A 20040-nucleotide genomic window follows, 5' to 3' on the forward strand; every position below is an offset into this window, starting at 1 on the left:
AACAAATTAAGTGAGTAAAATAAACACCTTTTTTTGTATTTTGGGTGTTTTTAGCCCTCAACATAAACAAGTGCAAGATAAAAACAATGTTTATGTCTGTTGTTTAGTCATGTTATGATGTCACCACTTGGTTGTCTCAGTCAGATTGAATAAACAGATGTATAAACTGTTGACCTTTAACAGTTTTAAAGGTCAACTAAAGGAATGGTTGAGAAACAAAAAAACATGCAATCACTGCTAAATGCACTTTAATACAGGGGTATCTCCTCTTGCACTTGATGTAGCTCTTGTATCTCCTCTTGCACTTGATGTAGCTCTTGTATCTCCTCTTGCACTTGATGTATCTCTTGTATCTCCTCTTGCACTTGATGTATCTCTTGTATCTCCTCTTGCACTTGATGTATCTCTTGTATCTCCTCTTGCACTTGATGTATCTCTTGTATCTCCTCTTGCACTTGATGTATCTCTTGTATCTCCTCTTGCACTTGATGTAGCTCTTGTATCTCCTCTTGCACTTTATATATTGTAGCTGCTACATTGTACTGCCATGTGGTTAATGCTTGTATATGCTGCTCATGCTCTTTCTGCATATCATGTATTTATTTTTGCTATGTTTATAAATGTCAGGTTCTTAAATGTTGTATGTGAGGGACTACGGATGGAAATTAGCTCAAAGCTAAAATTCAGGATATTTACATTTTGAAGCATTAATTGTTAAAAATGTTCATCAATGTGCATTGTCCCTCTTCAACTAAACGGTTAAATGAGAATGAAAATAAACAGGACAGAATATGCTTAACGGGTACTGTACTATGCTAGTTGATACTTTAATTAGCCAATTAGGTTTTTTCTTCCACGTTTTCTGAAATGTTATTCTAAATAAGCAAATTAAGCATTATCCAATGCTAACTTTTGGTGAATTTAGGAGAAATCTATATACTGAAATTGACTAAAATAGCAATAAATACGTAAAAGTATTTTTTGGATGTTTTCTTTCCAGTTTTCCTTTACGCTATTTTGCTTACTCACCTTGAGGTGAAATAGCTGAAAATAATTGACTAGTTCATGTAAAACTATGTTTTTGATGTTGTGTATTTATGTCGTAAACAAACATGTATGAACTGTACATACTGTGTATGAGGAGAGTGAGGGTGAAAACTCCTCTGCAGCTCCTCCGTTGGTCACCAGTTTGTCCAACTGACTGCACAGCCTGTCCTCAGTCAGAGAGTCCTGACGCCCCTCCCGAGTTCTGCCCTCCTCCCCGCACCCCCCTTCCTCCTCCGTGCTCTGCCCGTCGTCGATGCTGGACAGGATCTGGGAATGAGCAGAGGTCACTGAGTAGTTTCTGGAGGAGGGGAGACCCGAGTCGGGGGAGTCAAACTCCACCAGCGGTCGCTCCTCTGGGGGGAGGACTGCAGGGGGAACCAGGGTGGTCATGGTGGGGGTACCGTCCTCTCCACTGGGGATCTCCTGGCTCCCCGCATCCGGCTCGTCCACCGACATAAACACCTAGAGGACAAAGGAACTTTAAAAGTGACACAAGACAGCGGTGGAAATGGTGAAGGGTGTGGGGTCATACATCGCACCACATGGATCGATGTGATTTCACTACTCAAGTCAAGAATTTAAAATATCTGAAATATAAGTGTGTATGTATATATATATATGAACATGGGTATAGCTTGGTATAGATGTGCGTATGAATGTATATTTGTGAAATCATCCCTCTGTGCGACCCTTGACAAAATATGAATTGTATGAGTGGAAGCAAGCCATAGCCACTGGAGGATTTCTTTTATTTATTCTTTTTTATTTCAGTTTTTAAATAAAAAGTATTGAAAACCTTAACGTAAAAGGTAAAAAAAAAGGATTTACTAGATACATCTGACAAGATATCCTTCACCCTTAGCACGGGACAATCAATGGATCGTAGAATACCCATGATGCAACATTTTTGTCCCAGTTCCTGTTTTGTAACACAGGGTTTCTGTTTCTCAGACTTCGCAAAGCTTCTCCAGAGCCACAGAAACTTTACAACTGTTTCACAGGCTAATAGAAACACAGTATAACTTGTTATCTTTTATTGATAGACTGCCCTCTAAGTAATCAAAATGGTGACATTTTATCACTTTTGGGAAAAATGTAATGTGCAAAATATGACTATTAGTAATATTAAACAATTCATTTCATGCATACCTGAATGATACTAGTAACAGCTTTGCTTCTATTGCATATATTGGTCTCAGCCTCTGTCACAATTACAACTCAAATTGAGCTTAGTCTAATAGGGAGTCAGATGTTTGTCGGTTTCTTCACCTCGTTGCTAAGCGTGGAGTCTCTGTGAACGAGTCGCAGGACGTGGCTGTCGATGCTGCTGCCCGAGGAGAGCTTGGCAAAGATGGCCGACTGCATCTCCTTCTCCCTCTGCTTCACGATCACCTCACACGCCTTCCACTCCCGCATCACCTGCTGGTAGCGCTCGCTGATCTTTGCATCAATCTGCAGAGGGGAAAAAGGCATCGAACACACATTGCTTTTCAAAAGTGTGCACATGTGTGTGTGTGTGTTTATGTGTGTTTGTTTTAATGTGCTGTACCTGACTCATGTCCTTTTTGCCCATGCCAAACTTGTAGTGTCCAAGCAGGAAAGGCCACACCTCCTTTCTGATGTCATGCTGCACTCCGCCATAATAAACCAGCCTCAGCAGCTCCAGCTCCTTATAGTTCTACACAAACACAGAAAATAACAACAGGAATATTAACCCAGGAGAAGAAGAAAGATGACAGGAAGAAGACGCCTGATGGGAGCGGAACAAGAGAAAGAGGAAGGCATGAATAATGGAGCAGTGATTGAGACTGATGTAGGAAGACATAGATGAGCACAGATGATAAAGGACAAAGATATGAATAGAGTGTTAATTACTGGTGATGACATTGTTGGAGATGATGGATGATTACAGTGGCTCCTTTAATAGCTACGATGGTATCATTCTGCACTCTGTGATGAGACTGAAACTCATTAAACCTCCATTAGATTGAAGGAGAGAGGAGACTGCAGGAGCAGTAAATGATCCCTGACTTAGGACTATTATACAACTACAGTAGAGAAGGGTGTATTATATATGAGAAATAGAAACACATTAATAAGAGGCAACTAAAGCTCAATTATAACGTTATAGGCCTCCAAGTGCTCCAAAACTGTCGGGAAAAGTATGAAAATATGTGTTTTAAAGTATTTTACTCAAAACTTTCCTAACCTATCTTTGGCTTAAGGCCCAAGCCCACTGTATACCTGTGTGTCTTCTGCATAACAATGGAAATGGCTTCATGGTGATGGAGGATAGTGCCAAGGGGAAGGAGGTGAACTAGGATAAGGAGTGGACCCAGTACTGAACCCTGGGGAACACCCTGTGTAACACTGGAGCAGCTTGACCTGTGGTCGACGACTTTAAACTATTGTTGTTTGTCTGCGAGATATGAAAGAAAGCACACAAGCATGACACCCGTGATACGAATGTCAACCAGATGTTCGATTATAAGTCTCTCAGTGCTCCAAAACAGTGGTGAATATTTTACGGATTTTACCCCTAACCTAATCCTAGCCTGTCTGTGGCATTCAGGCTACAGACAGGCTAGGATTAGCTCACTATTTTTCACTGAAAAACATGCTAATCATTCAAAACAGGTTACACATGCTCAGGTATTACAGCATAACAGCGGGGCACTAAAAAAAACCTCACTACTAATTGGAGACTACTTTCAGCTGCAGATTACATCCACATATGAGAGTAGTTGCGGTGCAGGATGCTGTTTTTTAGAATTGAGTAAAAAAAAACGACTGCATGTTTATGGCAATGAAGGAAAATGTCACCCAGCGCAACAGTGACGTTCATTGGTGTGTTTTTAATATAACTTGCACATATATATTATTTACGTGTCACCTCACTTAATAAAATATTACAGTAAATACGACTGGCACGGCCCTACACAGCACGAGGTGATTTATCTATGGGGCTTGATCAATGCTGATGATGACTTGGCAATCTGCTGGCTTTTAAATTCCCTGGCCTGTAGGTTGGGGGGTAGAGGGGGGTCAGATGGTGCAGGGAGGCGATTAATAATGTTGTTATGTTGTTGTAATTCCTTCTACTTGCTGGCAGAGGTCGATCACGCTGCCATATTAGATGTACTGTGAGCCTCCCGGTGAACCCACCTTGCAGTCCTTCTGGTACTTGCTCCACACCTCCTTGCTGAGGCCCCCGGACGCCTCACAGGGTCTGTCGGGGGGGACCATGTTGTGGTTGACCAGAGCTGACAGGTGAGTCCGCACGGTAGACAGGTGTCGGCAGTAGGCCAGCCCTGATGGACAGGTGAGACATGGTCAGACACTTAGCTGAGACCAAGCATCAGTGTGGAGATGCAGAAATTACAATGGTATGATAATACAGTCAAATCTATGATATCAAGTGATTGCCAACTTATTTAACCATAAGCAGCCGAACCCTTACTAAACTGTGCACTCACCATTCATATATTTTGAATAGTAATAGACCAATGTATGCATTGTAAAATACATGTTTTATATTATAGTACAATGTGCATATTTTGTATTTCTTATCTTTAAATATTTATATTAATTTATTTAAACTTTTATAAGACATTTTACTTTACTTACTTTTTGTTTAGCACACTTGTCTTTGTTATATTATGCAAAACTGACTTAGTTTAATAACTAAAGTTGTAATTGTTGTATTGTTATATTGAGTTCAATACACTATCAATAATCAAATAAGGTTTTCGGATTGATGATGTAATTAAAAACAGCTCTCCTTTGCAAAGCAATATTTAATGACAATATAAAAGCATTATGTAACCCAGCAGTTCATTACAGCCTTTATTACACATTTGACATATTCAGAGGAACACTTCATTCAAATGTGATAACGTAATACTTTATCAGGCAGCAGCGTAGAGCCATATATTATAGCCATATATTATCCTGAAATGACTTTAATTGATTTTAAAATCAATCGTGCTCTCAACTAGAAGCCAACAGTATGATATTGATACGGCAGGCTACTAAACCCAAGCAAATACATTGCTGTTGTCTAAAGTAACACATATATAGAAAACAGCAACATGTTGTACTTACATCCATAAAAGGCTCTGGAGACGATCTGCCTCTTCATGTTCTGGCACAGCATCTTAAGAGGAATACTGGTGGAAAGAAAATAAATCCACCATAATTGTCATACACTGTAAACATGCGCTCTTAATGACGAAAACAACCACCTTGGCTGAAAGGTGGTGGATTTCGTCAAAAAAAACATCGAGCAAAAACCCCTTGTTTTTCTGATGGAGAGGTGGACTAAATGCTGCCTCCACAAAATATCTAGCTCCTTAGAAATCCATTTCACAAAGTCAATAATAATTGCCACAATGCGGCAACTCTTAAAATAATGTGGATTTCACTTGCTCTAATAAGTGTCAAGATTAAAGTGAACTGTCCATCCCAAAAAGATGTTTCGGTTTTTGCTTAGCTTGTCCCTTATTAGATCCTCTTTCTGCTGGGATTTAAATTTGATATTCTAATTCATGCAGCAGTGAGTCATAAAATCTTAGTCTGAAGTCCGTTTCAAGTTTAAAACATTTTGAACGACTCTGTAAAAATCAGTTTGTAGGAGTGATTTCTACGGAAGCCCTAAACATCTTCATTGCCCTTCAGAGCTTCCATGGGTCCACATGAAGACAATTTAATAATTACAATTGGCTTTCCAGAATTTTTAATTGATCATTTTATGCTCATTAATGTAAAAACCAAAGTCAGTGTGATCCTTAAGAATTATGTACATCAAATTAACACTGACACACAGAAGTGAATCAGGACGTACGTGTGGATGTCTGCCGGGTGGATGCAGGTGCAGCCGGCAGGGAATTCGAAGGACACGTTGGTGCCCGCCGTGGAGCAGGACAGGCACAGCGGTTCGTGAGCGCTTGCTTCACCGTGTTGCCACGACGACGGGCTGCCTCCGAAGCCCTGCATCTCCATCATCTCCCCGTGGTCTGAACCAGAGAGAGCGAGAGTGAGAAGACAGAGGAAGAGTTCTGAGACTAAATGGAAGTGCTACACTCTTTGTTACAGTGCCTATGTTCTGTGCCTTCCATATTATGACATAGGCCCCTCAGCTCAACCATAAATACATGTGTCATGTATTGTTGTCATGACATCAAGAGATGAGTAGATGGATGAAAGTTTTACACTCATGTGAGAGCTGGAAAACAAGCTTATAGAGGAAAGCACAAGTGAAGAGGGGAAAGAGTAGGAAGAAGGAACGGAGCTGAGGGAGAGAGACAGGCAGAGAGGATGCTGGGAGGCCATACTGGTGCAAATCATTCAGGGGGGGGGAGACAGCAGCAGGAGAGAGGAGGAAGTATCAGAGGAAGAGGAGAGGAAGGAGCTGAAAGTAGAAGACAGGGACGAAGCTGACGCTCAGGCAGTGCGGGATGCATAAAGCCAGAACAAGACAAGAAATCAGCAACAAAAACAAACATGGACACCAGTAAAAGGGCACACAAAGGGGAGGGGAAAAAACCATAAAGAACGTCAACATTCAATAAATGCTCTTCACCTTAATTCTTCAGGTTGGAGCCGATGACCTGTCATAAATATGAAGTTGCGTTTTTGGTAACCCCCGAAAGACAAATTAATCAACGGAAAAAAAACGAAAACAGAAAAAATGCTGGAGTGAGACCGAACATTTGGCCTCCCCCCTCTTTACTTTAGGACTACACTGGATCAACGTGTGTTTTATTTGGGCGACCCCCGCTCGCAGGAGGACTCCACATCTCTACTACTGCGGAACCCCACAGGACCGTAATGAGAGGGGTGGAGGAGGGGGGCGAGGGGGGTGGGGTAAGAGGGGGTGGCGGGGTTAGTGAAGAATTACAGTGAACAGCATTGCAGCGAACGACTGCACAAACAGAGGAGGAACAAGTCAGAGCAGAGATAGAGAGAAATCAAAACGGACAAAAAGGAGGAGACTGTGAAAGGATTTTCCATCACAAATACGGAGAAACACAAAGTCGTTCTTTTAAAAGAAACAAAAACGATGAAATGGGTGCATTTTTTTTCCATGCAAAAACTGTCAGGCATGTTGCAAGTTCGAAATGAAAGGGCAAAAAGAAGAGTTCAGTCAAATTAAAGGAGTGCAAAAAGCAAATTATCCAAGCGATTCCTGGCCTCAAACCCAAAAGTGTTGAGTCATGCTTCCAGAGCTAAACCCTCTCCGAACTCTAAACACACTGCGGATCCCAGAATGCAAAGGCCTAGACTAGGTGACATGGGGAAGTTTGACAGACAGTTGGTGAAGTCGCCTTGTTTTGGCAACACTCTATAAAACAACCCTCTTCATTTGCCAGTGTGTGTTTCCAGTGTGCGCTAACAGCCGTGCCAAGCCTGCGGATTAAACTGTGTCGCTGAGCGGTGGGAAGAAAGACAAGAGACGTTTAGCAGGAAGAGTGTCAGCGGCTGCTGTGGCATTAACTGGATATCTGATCATATCTGCGACAAAGGCCAGGGACAGGAAGTTATTGTTTCAGGTTACAATGCCCTGGGACTCTTCATTCCCTCCTCAAGCGGAGCAAATTCAGCTCATAAAAGAGCTGAAAATGTAGTACATTTTTGAGGGAGTGGATGGATTTGGCATACCAGGGGATGATCATTTGTTTTAGAGATAATCCTTAATATTCTGGCTGCTTATTGATTGTGTGAGATGAAGACTTCCTCCTCTTCTTCGTGTTCTCCTCCATCTGAGGCTTCGTCTAAAATAGAGTGGTGCAGTCACGAGTCCTAAAACCAGAATACGAGTTAGCATATTATCACTTACGGTTCTCTTGTTTCGAAGTCAAGGTTTTTTTGAACGTTTTTTGGTAAAAAAGCCTGAAATAAGATCGGTGGTTAACACAAGCTCAGGATATATCAACCCAGTCTCACGGCATTTCGTGTTATAGTCACGACATTTCATCTATTGATTCGTGTTCACCAACACGATTCTCAGCATTAATATATACCCACATGACAGCTCATTGTTACTTTGTAATTCTACTCCACTACAATTCAGAGGTTAACCTGGTATTTTTACTCCACTGCATTTATTTTAGTTACTTTGCAGATTCTGATTAATGATGTGAAATATAAACAACCCTTAAATCAGACTTTAGTTACAGTAAAATTCAGGGAAGGTGATTGTCAAGTGCCAACAATCAGGAGAGATATTTGATAGTTGGTGCGTGAGAAGACTAAACATGTATCTGCAGATCTCTATAAAGTATATTCATTACTCGGTATTCTCTACTAATAAGGTTCTTCAAAGTTTAAATTATTTAAAGAGTGCTGTGGCTGGAGGAGTTGATGAGAGCAGAATAAAGTTCGCATTTGAAAAAAAACAAACGAAAAAATGCAAATGTTCTAATTCAATGATGGTTAGCAACAAACGCTGCAATCGCCCCTGGTGCCGCTCGACTAGCTGGATGCGCTACCCTCGGTGTCGCGCAGCTAATTAGCACTGATCTTTCAACGTGCATCAATCAGAACACCACTGTATGTACCAACGCAAGCTAGCAGGAGATTTAACCATTGAAACGCAACATAACTAGCTGTTTTTACTGCAAGTGTCTGCACCCAACCTGGCTGTAAGCAAAGAGCAAATTGTGTATCATGTGAATGCAGCGCACTGTGCATACAGTGGGTTTAACTGTGGCTGGAAGAGTTGATGAGAGAAAAATAAAGTTTGCCTTTTAAAAAAAACTTAAAGAGTTTAAAAAGTTTTGCTGCTAATAAAAGGATCCCCTTACAGTGGCTGCTTTCATCCCACAAAGGTCTTTGAACCATTCAAATTGATCGGAGGAGACATTGTTGAGTCTATGATGGAGACAATATATAATATTTATATTTATTTCTCTGATATTTAACTTTCACTGCAATAATTAAGACCACATTTCCAACCCGATTACTTCCTGTTCTACACAATTCATTATGGCAGGCCAACGCTGTAACATCCCGTCATGTCTGCTAAATTGTTCATGTCATGTTAATCAGGTTCATGTTATTGTTTCACGTTTAGTTTATAGCCCAGGTTAGATTTATGTTTAGTCAAGTCTTTTTGTTCACCTGTCTAGTCCTGTCATTGCACTTCCTGTTTTATTTTGTACTTACCTCTCATTTCAGGTCCCCTTACTTTCTCCCTTTGTGTGTTTTCCCGCCATCGTCAGTGTCTGCCCCGCCCCTGATTGTTTCCACCTGTTCCCCCTTACCTCATGTATAAATAGTCCTGTCTCCCTTTGTCCTGTGCCAGTTCGTCTTGTGCCTTGTGCCATTTAGAGAGCCAGCTTGTCTCGCCAAGAGATTATTGTATTTTGTGACCATAGTCAAGTTTATTTAGTTTGTAATTTGCTTTGCTACGTTTTGCCTCTTAGGAGTGATTTTTTGTTTGAACTTTATACTTTTTCAAAGTAAAGACTATTTTGAACAAACTTTCTTTTGAGTCGTGCGTTTGAGTCCAAGTGTCTGTAAGGTTCCTAACAAACGCAAGGTAACTTCTGCTGCCTATTTTGTATTCTGTTTACCAAAATATGTCTTTTTACATTTGGAAAAATATTTTTTTAACTTAAATAAACCATTCGGGCTGACACCCGTCTCTTTTTATTATTATTAATTTCTCAATGTTTCAAATGTATAAAGTGCGTTATTGTCACAAAAAAACCCTAGCAACAATTTTGTGTTGCTCAACCTGAAAATCCTTGTGAACAGAGGTAACCCCCGCCTACTCCACACTGTTGGGCTCAGCCGCGGGAAGCACACACACAGGCAGACGAAGCTGGGGGAGGAGGGGTCGGGCGGGAGGGGAGGACCTGAGGGGGCATGATGGGTAGGATGCAGGGGGGGACGTCTGAAGCCAGGGAGGTTGAGGTCTCAGGAGTGGTTGGGGGGTGGGTTTGGTGGGAGTGTTAAGGTGATAAAAACCTTTCATGACATTAGGGTCTGTGAGGTTCCGCGAGCAGATCATTGAGATCATAGCATGGAGCCTATCTTCCTCTTCCTCGTCATCGTCCAACGACGGAGCGCGGCTGCCCGTGGTGTGGTGGTAGTTTATAGTGACTGCTTGCACCAGTGGGACAACAGAGAACACAGTTAGAAAAGAGCCAACCTGCAGACCTCAGGAAGAGCATTGTGGGAAAGACACCGTCCTACACCCATCATGGGAAGATAACAATAAGTATCTTTCGATCTTACATAAACAAAACCTACTTTTCCTGCATTTACTTATTATTTATTGAATTATTTTACTTCCTTATTCCTTCATCGGGGCCCGGGACTTACGATTTTCATTGCTAACAATTACACCGTGAGTTTTGTGCATATTAGAATAAAACATTTATATCTTTGAAATTCAAATGTGTGTATTTACAATAGAGGGACGATTATGTTTTTTCCTCTCCTGCCTCGTGTGCATAAACTAAACTAGTGTGCATAACAGTGTGAAATGTGTCTTACTGGCGTCGGTTCGATATCCAGGGTAGACGATGCGGAACACGTAGTCAGCAGCCGTCTCCTCCTCCACGCTCCCGTCCTGGTCCAGCAGTCTAGCAGCGCTGCTCCTCTTCCTCAGTTTAGGGAACACTTTACCCTGCAGAACACAAACAAGTGTATCGAATTTACAAAATGGCAACAAGGCTTTTACTATCTAATAAGCCAGATCATTCTGAATATATATATATATATATATATATATATGTATATGAAATTAAAAGGAAAAGAACGTCATTGTTATTTTGTATGATGGTAGGCAAGTTGTTGTTGCGGTTGTAAGCAAAGCAACAACTACTTAAACCGGCATTCTCTCTAATAGCCAGACTCCTCTGGTTACACAAATAAGTGTGATTGTATCGAAGTCTATGAAAAGATGACCTTCCTTTCACTTGATTTATTAGCTCAGTAAAAATATTTTTTTACAACAGTCTTCCTCATGACAGCATGGTATTTATTTAGTAGATTATGTTTTTTAATTAAGAGTCAAATAGAAGATATAGAAGTGCATTAATTTCATTTAATTTCAAACCTTTATTTATCCAGATTGGTCCCATTGAGATCATAGATCTCTTTTTCAAGGGAGACCTGCATGCTTTAGGGCAGGGCTACCTTGTGATTGACAGGTCACAACCACAGTGTTAGGGTTTTTCCAAGTGTTTGCCTTATAACTTTAACCCTATTACATTACTGTAATATGTTGCATTTCACAGCCCCATCCAACATCTTAAACATTTGTACCAGCTCCTTCTCTTCTATACTTTTTATTGGATAAACTAAAAAGATGTCAACTACCTTCATACACATTAGCATATTTATTATATACAAATGTTGTCTATTCAATGTTTCACAAATAATGACACCAAATAAAATTAAAGGCAAAATGACAGCCCCCAATTTATTCTTATTTATTTTAAGTCAACAGTTTAGTGCAGTCATTACACTGTCTGATTATTCTCAGCTGGTGGCATAGACAGGGAGGCTGAAAGTGCCCATTTTAAATGTGTGCACATCTTACCTGCACCTGGATTTAAATACAATCTAACATTATGTTTGGTTGCAAATAGAAATGTTAAAAAGTGACACACCTTGCCTCTCTGTGACCAGAGGGGGGGCTCCAGCTGACCCCGGGGTAAGAGGCCTGTTTCCAGACAGGAGAGGAAGGCCAGCAGGTGACCGCCGGGGGGGAAGTGGAGAGGCGGCCGCTGGATTCCATCCTGACTCACAAGAACGAGTGTACCACCACAATCAGCTGGGAGATGGTGAAAGTACATCAGGCAGGGAAAAAGAGAAAAATAGCATTTATAAATATATCCTATTATAGAACAAGAAAAAAAGGAGAAGAAAAAGAACAGGAAGAAGAACGAGAAAAAATAAGGAGAAGAAGAAGAAGAAGAAGAAGAAGAAGAAGAAGAAGAAGAAGAAGAAGAAGAAGAAGAAGAAGAAGAAGAAGAAGAAGAAGAAGAAGAAGAAGAAGCACAACAGCAACAATAAGAACAAGAACACAAAGAATAATAGGAAGAGGAACAAGTAGAAGAACAAGAACAAGAATCTCCTTGAGGAAAGAAAATAGGTGTTCACTATGTTGTTTTGTGGTTACAGTTGAAATTGAAAATATGAAATCATAATTTCCTAGATACAATTTTTTATTTGCTTTGTTTCTCAGGGCGTTTTGATGACTATTATGCACTTATAAATGAGCCATTTTAATATTATTTTGATATGACTGCATCTCAAGAAACACTTACAAACTAGCTAAATACGCTGATGTGGTTGATGCAGTGTAATTTGAATGCTCTGGAGGAAGGTAAACTCACGGCGCTGGTGGCAGTGGATACACACTATCTGGCGCAGAGGGACAGTCAGTGCGTAGTCCCAGTAGATACTGAGAGACAGAGAGGGGGAAAGAGGTGCAACATGAAGCTTCAGAGGCAGATTCAATTTATTCTTTCATTAAGTGCACATTTTCCCATCAGGGGCGTTAGATCATATACTGTATACCTCTTCTCCAGGTCACACTCTCCCAGCGTGCCGTTGATGAGCTGGTTGGGGGTCCACTTCAGGGTGAGGTGTTCTCCCGCCTGGTGGAGTGACAAGTAGCCTCGCAACACCTCCATGTCCTTCTTCTACCATGGGAGAAGGAAGAGGAAGAAGAGATAACATAGCATAAGACTTCAGTAATAAGGAGCATGAACCAGAGGGGATCCATGAAACTGTTTTTATCTAAACAACTGCTGTGAGATGTTCAGTTTAACCACCTGAAAGCTTGCTCTCTAATCTAAGTTTAACATTTTGGGGAAAATGCTTATTCTCTTTTTTATGAGAAGATCAATACTTTTGATTTCAATCTTCTTATAAAGTAAGCAAATTAGCAGGATTCCCAACATTTGGACTATTTACTTCAATCATTTCATATTTTAGCCTGAATAAACAACACAAACATATTTACGATTCCATCAATATAATAATATAATACAACATGCAATATGATACAATACACTACGATATGAAACAATACATACAATACAAAATATACAATAAGATAAGACAATGTACTATAAGTCCCAATACTATACAATACAAAACAATAAGATATGCTACTTGACTTTTAAGCGGTGGACAAACATTTGACATACATGTATGTACGGATGGACTCTGAACACACATGTAACTTGTGTTCAGAGTGAAAGAAGAAAAGTCAAATGGTGTAAGTCCAATTTCGAACATGGGGTAGTGGTGCACTTCAGACTCGTGTGGCCAACATGAGTATTAAAACAAGTTAGTCAAGTCATACACAGGAGAAAAAAACGAATTTAATCTAACAAACTATTTTTCTCTTTTTCTTACGTGCCTGTCAGTGCTTGACATTTCTGTTTACATTTGAGTCTAACTAAAGCTCTGTTTAATCAAGATTTTGATCTTAACTGACTATGGTTTCTCCTAGAAAATAACCCTCAGATCATGTTATTTAAAAAAGGTTTGCAGGGCCTCTTACTTTGATCTACAATGATTGAATAGAAAGTTTATCAAATTCTAACGAAATAAGTTCTGAGATGCTGTAAATACTGTATTATATGTCACTGCGTGGCGGACTCTAAGGACATGCCGATGGTGAAACACTAGCAATCAACTGCTGTGTCTTTTCCGTGATGTTTTACCTTCACACCAACACAGTAGAAGTTGTTTGTCTTTATTTTTCCCCCAACTTCTAATCTACAACGTGGAATATATACAGAAACAACGGAATTATTTCTGAAGCAGGGAGTAGAATCATTTATCATGCGTAGATTCATCTGTATATGCGTGGCTCTATCTGAGGCAGGGGGTTGTGGGAGGTGAATATGTGCTCATTATACATCACCAGGGCCAAACACGCTGGAGATACTGGGCAGAGCACATAGCCAGCAGGAGAAAGAGAGCTTTCATTGCAAAGGTCACACACACTAAAGACTGTGTTTGTGTGCAGCACAATGAGGAATACAAATAATCATCATTTGCAATTTATCAGTACACCAGAGTGCTGTGTGATCGGTATTTACTGTACTTTACGTAGGCTTCTAAGGTGGGTGTCTGCCACAGAGCAACCATAGATTTAAAAATGATTATATAAGGTTATAGTAAATGTATCTGTATCTGTATCTGTACTTGTATTTCATATTTTTGTATTGTGTTATTATTTCAGCGCCTGTGCATGACTTTGTACAATTCTCTACTTGAGACCTAGGATATATTTGTATTTATTTAGGATTTGACACTTACTTATCATCAAGTTTATCGTAATTGAGTTATTTGTACCAAGAACAATGGAATGGGATACCTCACTGGAGGATATATATATTTCTTAACTAATCAATTATTCACTCACTTTTTGTGATCTTGAAAAATCATAATTAAAAAACACTTTTTATATCTTTTGAATATCTAAATCCTAATAATACAAGGCAGGTGAATGGACTTCTGCTTTAGGTGCTCACTACACTGAAAACATATATTTTAAATGTCAACATTTCAAGAGAGTGATCATTTAAAGAAAACACTGTCGATTGATTTATTTTTAGGGAAACAGCTCCAATGAAAACTGAAAACAATTAAAAGATACAAGAAAATATATTTAACTGCACATCTGATTCATTAAATATGCATGGATTACTGATGTGTTCTACTTACTCAATTAGTCACTTAGTGGAGACAGATATCATGAAGGCCAACTATTTAGCAGCTCAAATATTATCTTTGTCAAGAAGCACATTATTTAAACGAGACGAAAAAAGTGCGATTACGAACAGACATTCCATGTATTTGCGTATGGAGCTGGTTCTAAAGGGTCGAACCAACTTTAGGCACATTGTTTAGTTAGTAGTCAGACAGTAGTGATACTGTGAATAAAAGCTGGTCACAGAGATCCTACCGGTTGCACCAGGACGTTGTTCTTGCCGTAGAGGAGGTGTGTTCTGGAGTTTTGGTGCAGAGACTCCACGTACTCCCGCGCTGATGCAGCAAACCTGTCCTCTGACATGCTGCCGCTGGACTGCCTCTTACGGATCTAAATAAGAGAAGAGTTTTAACAGCCAACTCATCTAACTTCACAACACCCTCCAGCAACAGCTCTTGATTGTGACAGAGGAGCACCCCCACACTCACCCCCAGAGCGGGCCGGCGGCCAGCAGGGGTGTCTTGGCCCCGATGGGCCCCGTGGATACGGTGGCGCTGAACTAGCTCGTTGGCTGAGGGGTCAGTCCAGAAGTGATCGGAGGTCTTCAGTTTGGTGTACTCCAGAGCACAGGGCCCCACTAAGAACACAGCACACACACACACACACACACACACACACACACACACACACACACACACACACACACACACACACACACACACACACACACACACACACACACACACACACACACACACACACACACGTCCAGTAACCGACTACTAACAATACCAAAATATATAGTATATCATATGTTCTAATAAAGGAAGCCCTGAGAGGCATGTTTTAACACAATCCTGGTGATACATTTTCTACGTCTGATCTAAATAGTGTTCCCAGGATAATCTTTCTTAGTTCCTTCATGTATTTCTTTTCCAGGTCGGGAAAAGGGTGTTACCAGGTGAAAAGCTCTCAATACAATAAAGGCACAAACATGTGAGAACAATTCAAACTAACTTGGAAGAAACAACGTATGGTTTTGGTCTTTAAACATTTACAACATGGGCATATGGTGACAGAGTTTTCACAGTTTTCACAGAGTTTCACCTCTTGGACAAATAATCCAGGTAAAACCTTATTTTTACCTGGTTAAACATTTTGTACCACCTGTTTCTCAGATGAAAAATAAAAAACGTTTTTAAGATTATCCTGGCAAAACGTTTCTTACATGTTTAACATCATTATATAGTTAATTACCTAATTTGGCTCTCAGGATAAATGTACTCGCATTTGTGCACAGTACAGATTGTACTGTTTGTATTGCATATTTTCACCCAGCTGTTCCTCACTTGTCCTCCAGGGGTCCTCAGTGTGCCACTGCTCTGCACACCTGTTGCTGATCCCCTCATTAGCTGCTCTCTGCCTCACCTGCATCTCCCTCAATGTGGATATTAAAGGTATGTTGTCACTGTTCATGTTGTCTCAACTGGTTTAGTCAGGTAAGCTCTTTGTCTTCTGAGTATTAATACTGTAAAACATGAACTGTGCACTAATACTGAAAAAACAGAGATCCTGAGAGACAAATTAGGTGATTAATGATCTTAGGCTCACCTAAAAGGATCTATCCCAAACATTTGGTCTACCTATGCTGTAAATGTATTATCTTTTCGATTTACATACGGCATCTATTGCACGTCTGTCCGTCCTGGGAGAGGGATCCTTCCTCTGTTGCTCTCCCTGAGGTTTCTCCCATTTTTCCCTTTTAAACTGTGGGTTTTCTCCGGAGGTTTTTCCTTGTACGATGTGAGGGTCTAAGGACAGAGGGTGTCGTATTGTCATACTGATATTCTGTACACACTGTGAAGACCACTGAGACAAATGTAACATTTGTGATATTGGGCTATATAAATAAACATTGATTGATTGATATCCCCTTTTCTATGACTGGTTTATAACATGAGGGAAAGGGATTTCCCAGGATACAAGTCTGATCTTTGAAACAGACGGCGGAAAAAAGTTTAACCAGGTAGAAATAAGGTTTTAAGATACTTGTTCTAAGATAGCTGTTTTCCCATCTGTGATAACCATAACCCCAATGTGTTGAATAGGATTAAACCATTCATTCTTCCAGGTTAGTTTTAATATCTGAAACCCTCAATTCTCACATATTTGGACCTTTTTGCGTGTTTACATAAAGCTCAAAATGATCTGCCCTTAAGAATCGCCCAGAGGATCATTATGTGGTGATTGTAATGATTGCAATTTCCGGAACGACAGTGTTATTTGTTTATCTAATAGATGATTTGTTATAAAAACAGGATTCTGTGGTTTTGTACTTTGTGTAATAGGCCTTCAGTAATGTTGGCAGTTAAAGCACAGTGTGATATACTCACCCAGCAGGACTGCCAGGATGGGCCCGAAGACTTTGTCATGCATCAGAGCCTCCCTCTCATAATATTTACTGCAGACAGAAACACAGAAATAAAGTGTATTAACGGAAAATAACTTGCCCCAGGAACCAGAGGGTGGCTGCCAGTTTATTTGTACTGTTATCTGTTATCTGTAGAGATGTGCGCTACATTAAGGAACCAAACCCTGAGCTGCCCTAAATGCTGAAACACTTTTTAAAAAAGTATATTAAAACTGGCTAAGAATTAACCAAGTAGATCCCCATGAAAATAATGGACCAGGGCTCTACTCAAGCTAAAAACTGAGATTTAACAAAAAAACAGAAGATACTTTTTTAACAGCCTGAACAATGTCTTATATAGCTGTTAAGGCATAATGGAAAGTCGTTTTTTGTATTATTATAATTTTTTGGACACATTATCTGTAGTTGTTCTCTGGATTTTACTTTTAACTTATGTGATAAGATAATAAATCTATCTATCTATGGACGATCCATTTGCTTTCCCTACAACCGTATATGAAAAGATCCCACATGTATTTTAGCTTAACATCTAACAAACCCCTCCGGGCTGCATGATTTAATGTTTTCTTCTCCGACTTAAACCTGCCTCTCAAGTTGCATTAACTTATAGGCAAACCTGCACATCCTACCGACCCTAATTCCCTTGTATGTTTGTCAATATGTTGACATTTATCTCTGCAAAAGCCTATTTTTTGCTTTAATGTTAGTTTTGGAAATTACTTTGAATGTTTACTAAATTAGATAACTTGTTACAATATCAACACTTCATCTTATAGCTTAAGTTCTCTCGCTTTTGTCCCTAGAGTTCCGAGGTTTAAATCCTGGATGAGCCCCCAAATTGTCACGTTGCTAAAGTAAAGTAATTCTTTTTTAATTGAAGTGTGCAGTCAGTTAATCAGTAATGTGTGAAGTATGTGAACATGTATCGGTATAAAAAACTAAGACAAATAAACCAGAAACCAGCCGAGCCACACAACCCAAAGAGGAAAAGCAGTCCGACTGCTCAGGCACCCATAGCTATAGATGAGCAGTCAACCAAACCTATGTGTCAGGCTTCTTTCCTGATTTGAGTGTGATTGGTTTATCATGAAACTGGTGTGGGGGACTAGGGCCCGTCATGTTTACTAATGCTAAGTTCAGTAAAGCCAGACTTAGTTAAAGTGGACCTATCATGCTATATTTGAAACATATATTGTAGGGCCATACCTATATAAAACATGTCTGTGAAGTTTTTTTTTCAAAATACCAAACAGATCATGCATTTTAGCCATGCCTCATTTCGCGCTATTTGCTCTTTTCCAGCCCTGTTTTTGCAGGGGCTGATTCTGCTTTTGTGGCAGACTACAGCGCCACTTACAGGCCTGGCATATGTACTACAGCGTCTCCAGCGCTTTCGAGCGGTCTCTCATTCCCCTGATAGGTGGAGAGTTGCCCATATAGGCGGAGCACCCCTTTTCTGACGTCAGAAAAATTCAAATAATAATCAGCTCCGTTGCAGCCCCGTTTTTAGAGATTTGGGTATGGAGGAAAAGAGAGAGGGTTGTGTTTTCTGACACTTGGTGAGTTTCCTGACACATTAGGGACACATATTCATGTAAAAAAGACATACAAAAGTGCATTTTGCATGATAGGTCCCCTTTAAACTTCCTTCACAGTTCAGGCAGGTCTTTTGAGGTAGCTGTATGTCTGATAGATTGCCTTCGCCGTGGCTGATGAAAACTTGCGATTTATTTCTGAGGAACTGAGACACACCTTGACATTTACCGTGGATGCTTCAATAAATGAATTACATTTTTTGCCCAGTGAGTCTGGAACATCAAAACTACAACATCAAACAACACTACTCCAGTTACAGGTGGGATTTTTCTCCATTTAAAAAGCTGATTAACATTGTCATATGTCCCATCAGTGCACTTCAAGTTTAAGGCTTTGATCATTGATGCACCAAATGTGGACAGCTTGTTGAATCACACAGCGGTTGTTAGCCAGACAGAGCACAGAACAAAGCAACCAGAGGATAAAAATGGATCACTAAATAGATTCAGCTGCAACAAAGCCTGGAGTGGGTTTGCTGTGATTCACTGCTGTGCAAAGCCTGAAAGCGAAGAATAAAACAAGTCACCTGGAGTTGTCCACAATGTACTGCACTATCTTGTCCAGAACTTTCTCGAAAAGAGCTGTTCGGACCCAGATGTGTTTGATGGCCTGGGCGGAGAGGGGCTGCGGGGGGCGGCTGGTGGTGGAGGAGCCCTGTCTCCTCAGAGGCTCATGGCTCACACTCTGGGTTCTTCTGCAGGGAACAAAGCACGGGTCAGTTATATGAAAAAACACAATCACAGAGAAGACTTCGGAAAACAGAGATTATAAGACTTGATGCAACCAATGATGATGCATTCTTATAGTTCAAAGATTCAAAAGATGCAAAGGTTTTATTGTCATATGCACAAAGCTACAGTGTAGAAATGGCAATGGAATTCTTCTGAACTGAGCTCCTCCAACAATGCAACATATATAATAAAATACTAAATAAAAAATAGTGCAAAAAGTCTATATAGTGTCTTATTAGCTTAATGAAGACCTAATGAACTGGTATTGTCTAATGTAAGAAGTCAAACATTAAGAGAGCACGACCCTCTGTTGCAGCCAATGGTGCGTTAACTGGCTCCTTGGGTGGTCCCATTTACAGAATATGGGAAGTTGATCTTACGACCGTTCCGACTGTTTTGAGCTTAAAACTTGGAAACAACATGGATGCCAAAACATATTTTATTGCTGAGAATCATTAACCCCAAATTCACTCTCTACCGTGATTTTCGTGTAATATGAGGAGACTTGGCTAGACTTAAGAAGGTTGTTGTTTCTATCTGGGCAT

General features: G+C 40.2%; 1 protein-coding gene across 4 annotated transcripts in view; it reads right to left on the reverse strand.

The window, feature by feature from the left end:
* Positions 1–20040, reverse strand: part of sgsm2 (small G protein signaling modulator 2) — a 94261-nt gene that overhangs the window by 8579 nt on the left and 65642 nt on the right. For 2 of the 4 annotated variants that reach the window (XM_034097878.1, XM_034097881.2), the window contains exons 4-18: positions 19291–19458; positions 17131–17198; positions 15226–15374; positions 14993–15127; positions 12586–12710; positions 12402–12469; positions 11673–11836; positions 10552–10684; positions 10021–10158; positions 5891–6062; positions 5152–5216; positions 4213–4358; positions 2597–2725; positions 2317–2499; positions 1132–1509 (exon numbers count right to left, since the gene is read on the reverse strand). In XM_034097878.1, coding sequence (XP_033953769.1) covers positions 1132–1509; positions 2317–2499; positions 2597–2725; positions 4213–4358; positions 5152–5216; positions 5891–6062; positions 10021–10158; positions 10552–10684; positions 11673–11836; positions 12402–12469; positions 12586–12710; positions 14993–15127; positions 15226–15374; positions 17131–17198; positions 19291–19458 — 2221 coding nt within the window. The remainder of the gene's footprint in view (positions 1–1131; positions 1510–2316; positions 2500–2596; positions 2726–4212; positions 4359–5151; positions 5217–5890; positions 6063–10020; positions 10159–10551; positions 10685–11672; positions 11837–12401; positions 12470–12585; positions 12711–14992; positions 15128–15225; positions 15375–17130; positions 17199–19290; positions 19459–20040) is intronic. The other 2 variants (XM_034097879.1, XM_034097880.1) reach the window with 2 other exon arrangements.

This window comes from Pseudochaenichthys georgianus, chromosome 13, assembly GCF_902827115.2.
Source record: "Pseudochaenichthys georgianus chromosome 13, fPseGeo1.2, whole genome shotgun sequence".
In the NCBI taxonomy this organism is placed as follows: domain Eukaryota; kingdom Metazoa; phylum Chordata; class Actinopteri; order Perciformes; family Channichthyidae; genus Pseudochaenichthys; species Pseudochaenichthys georgianus.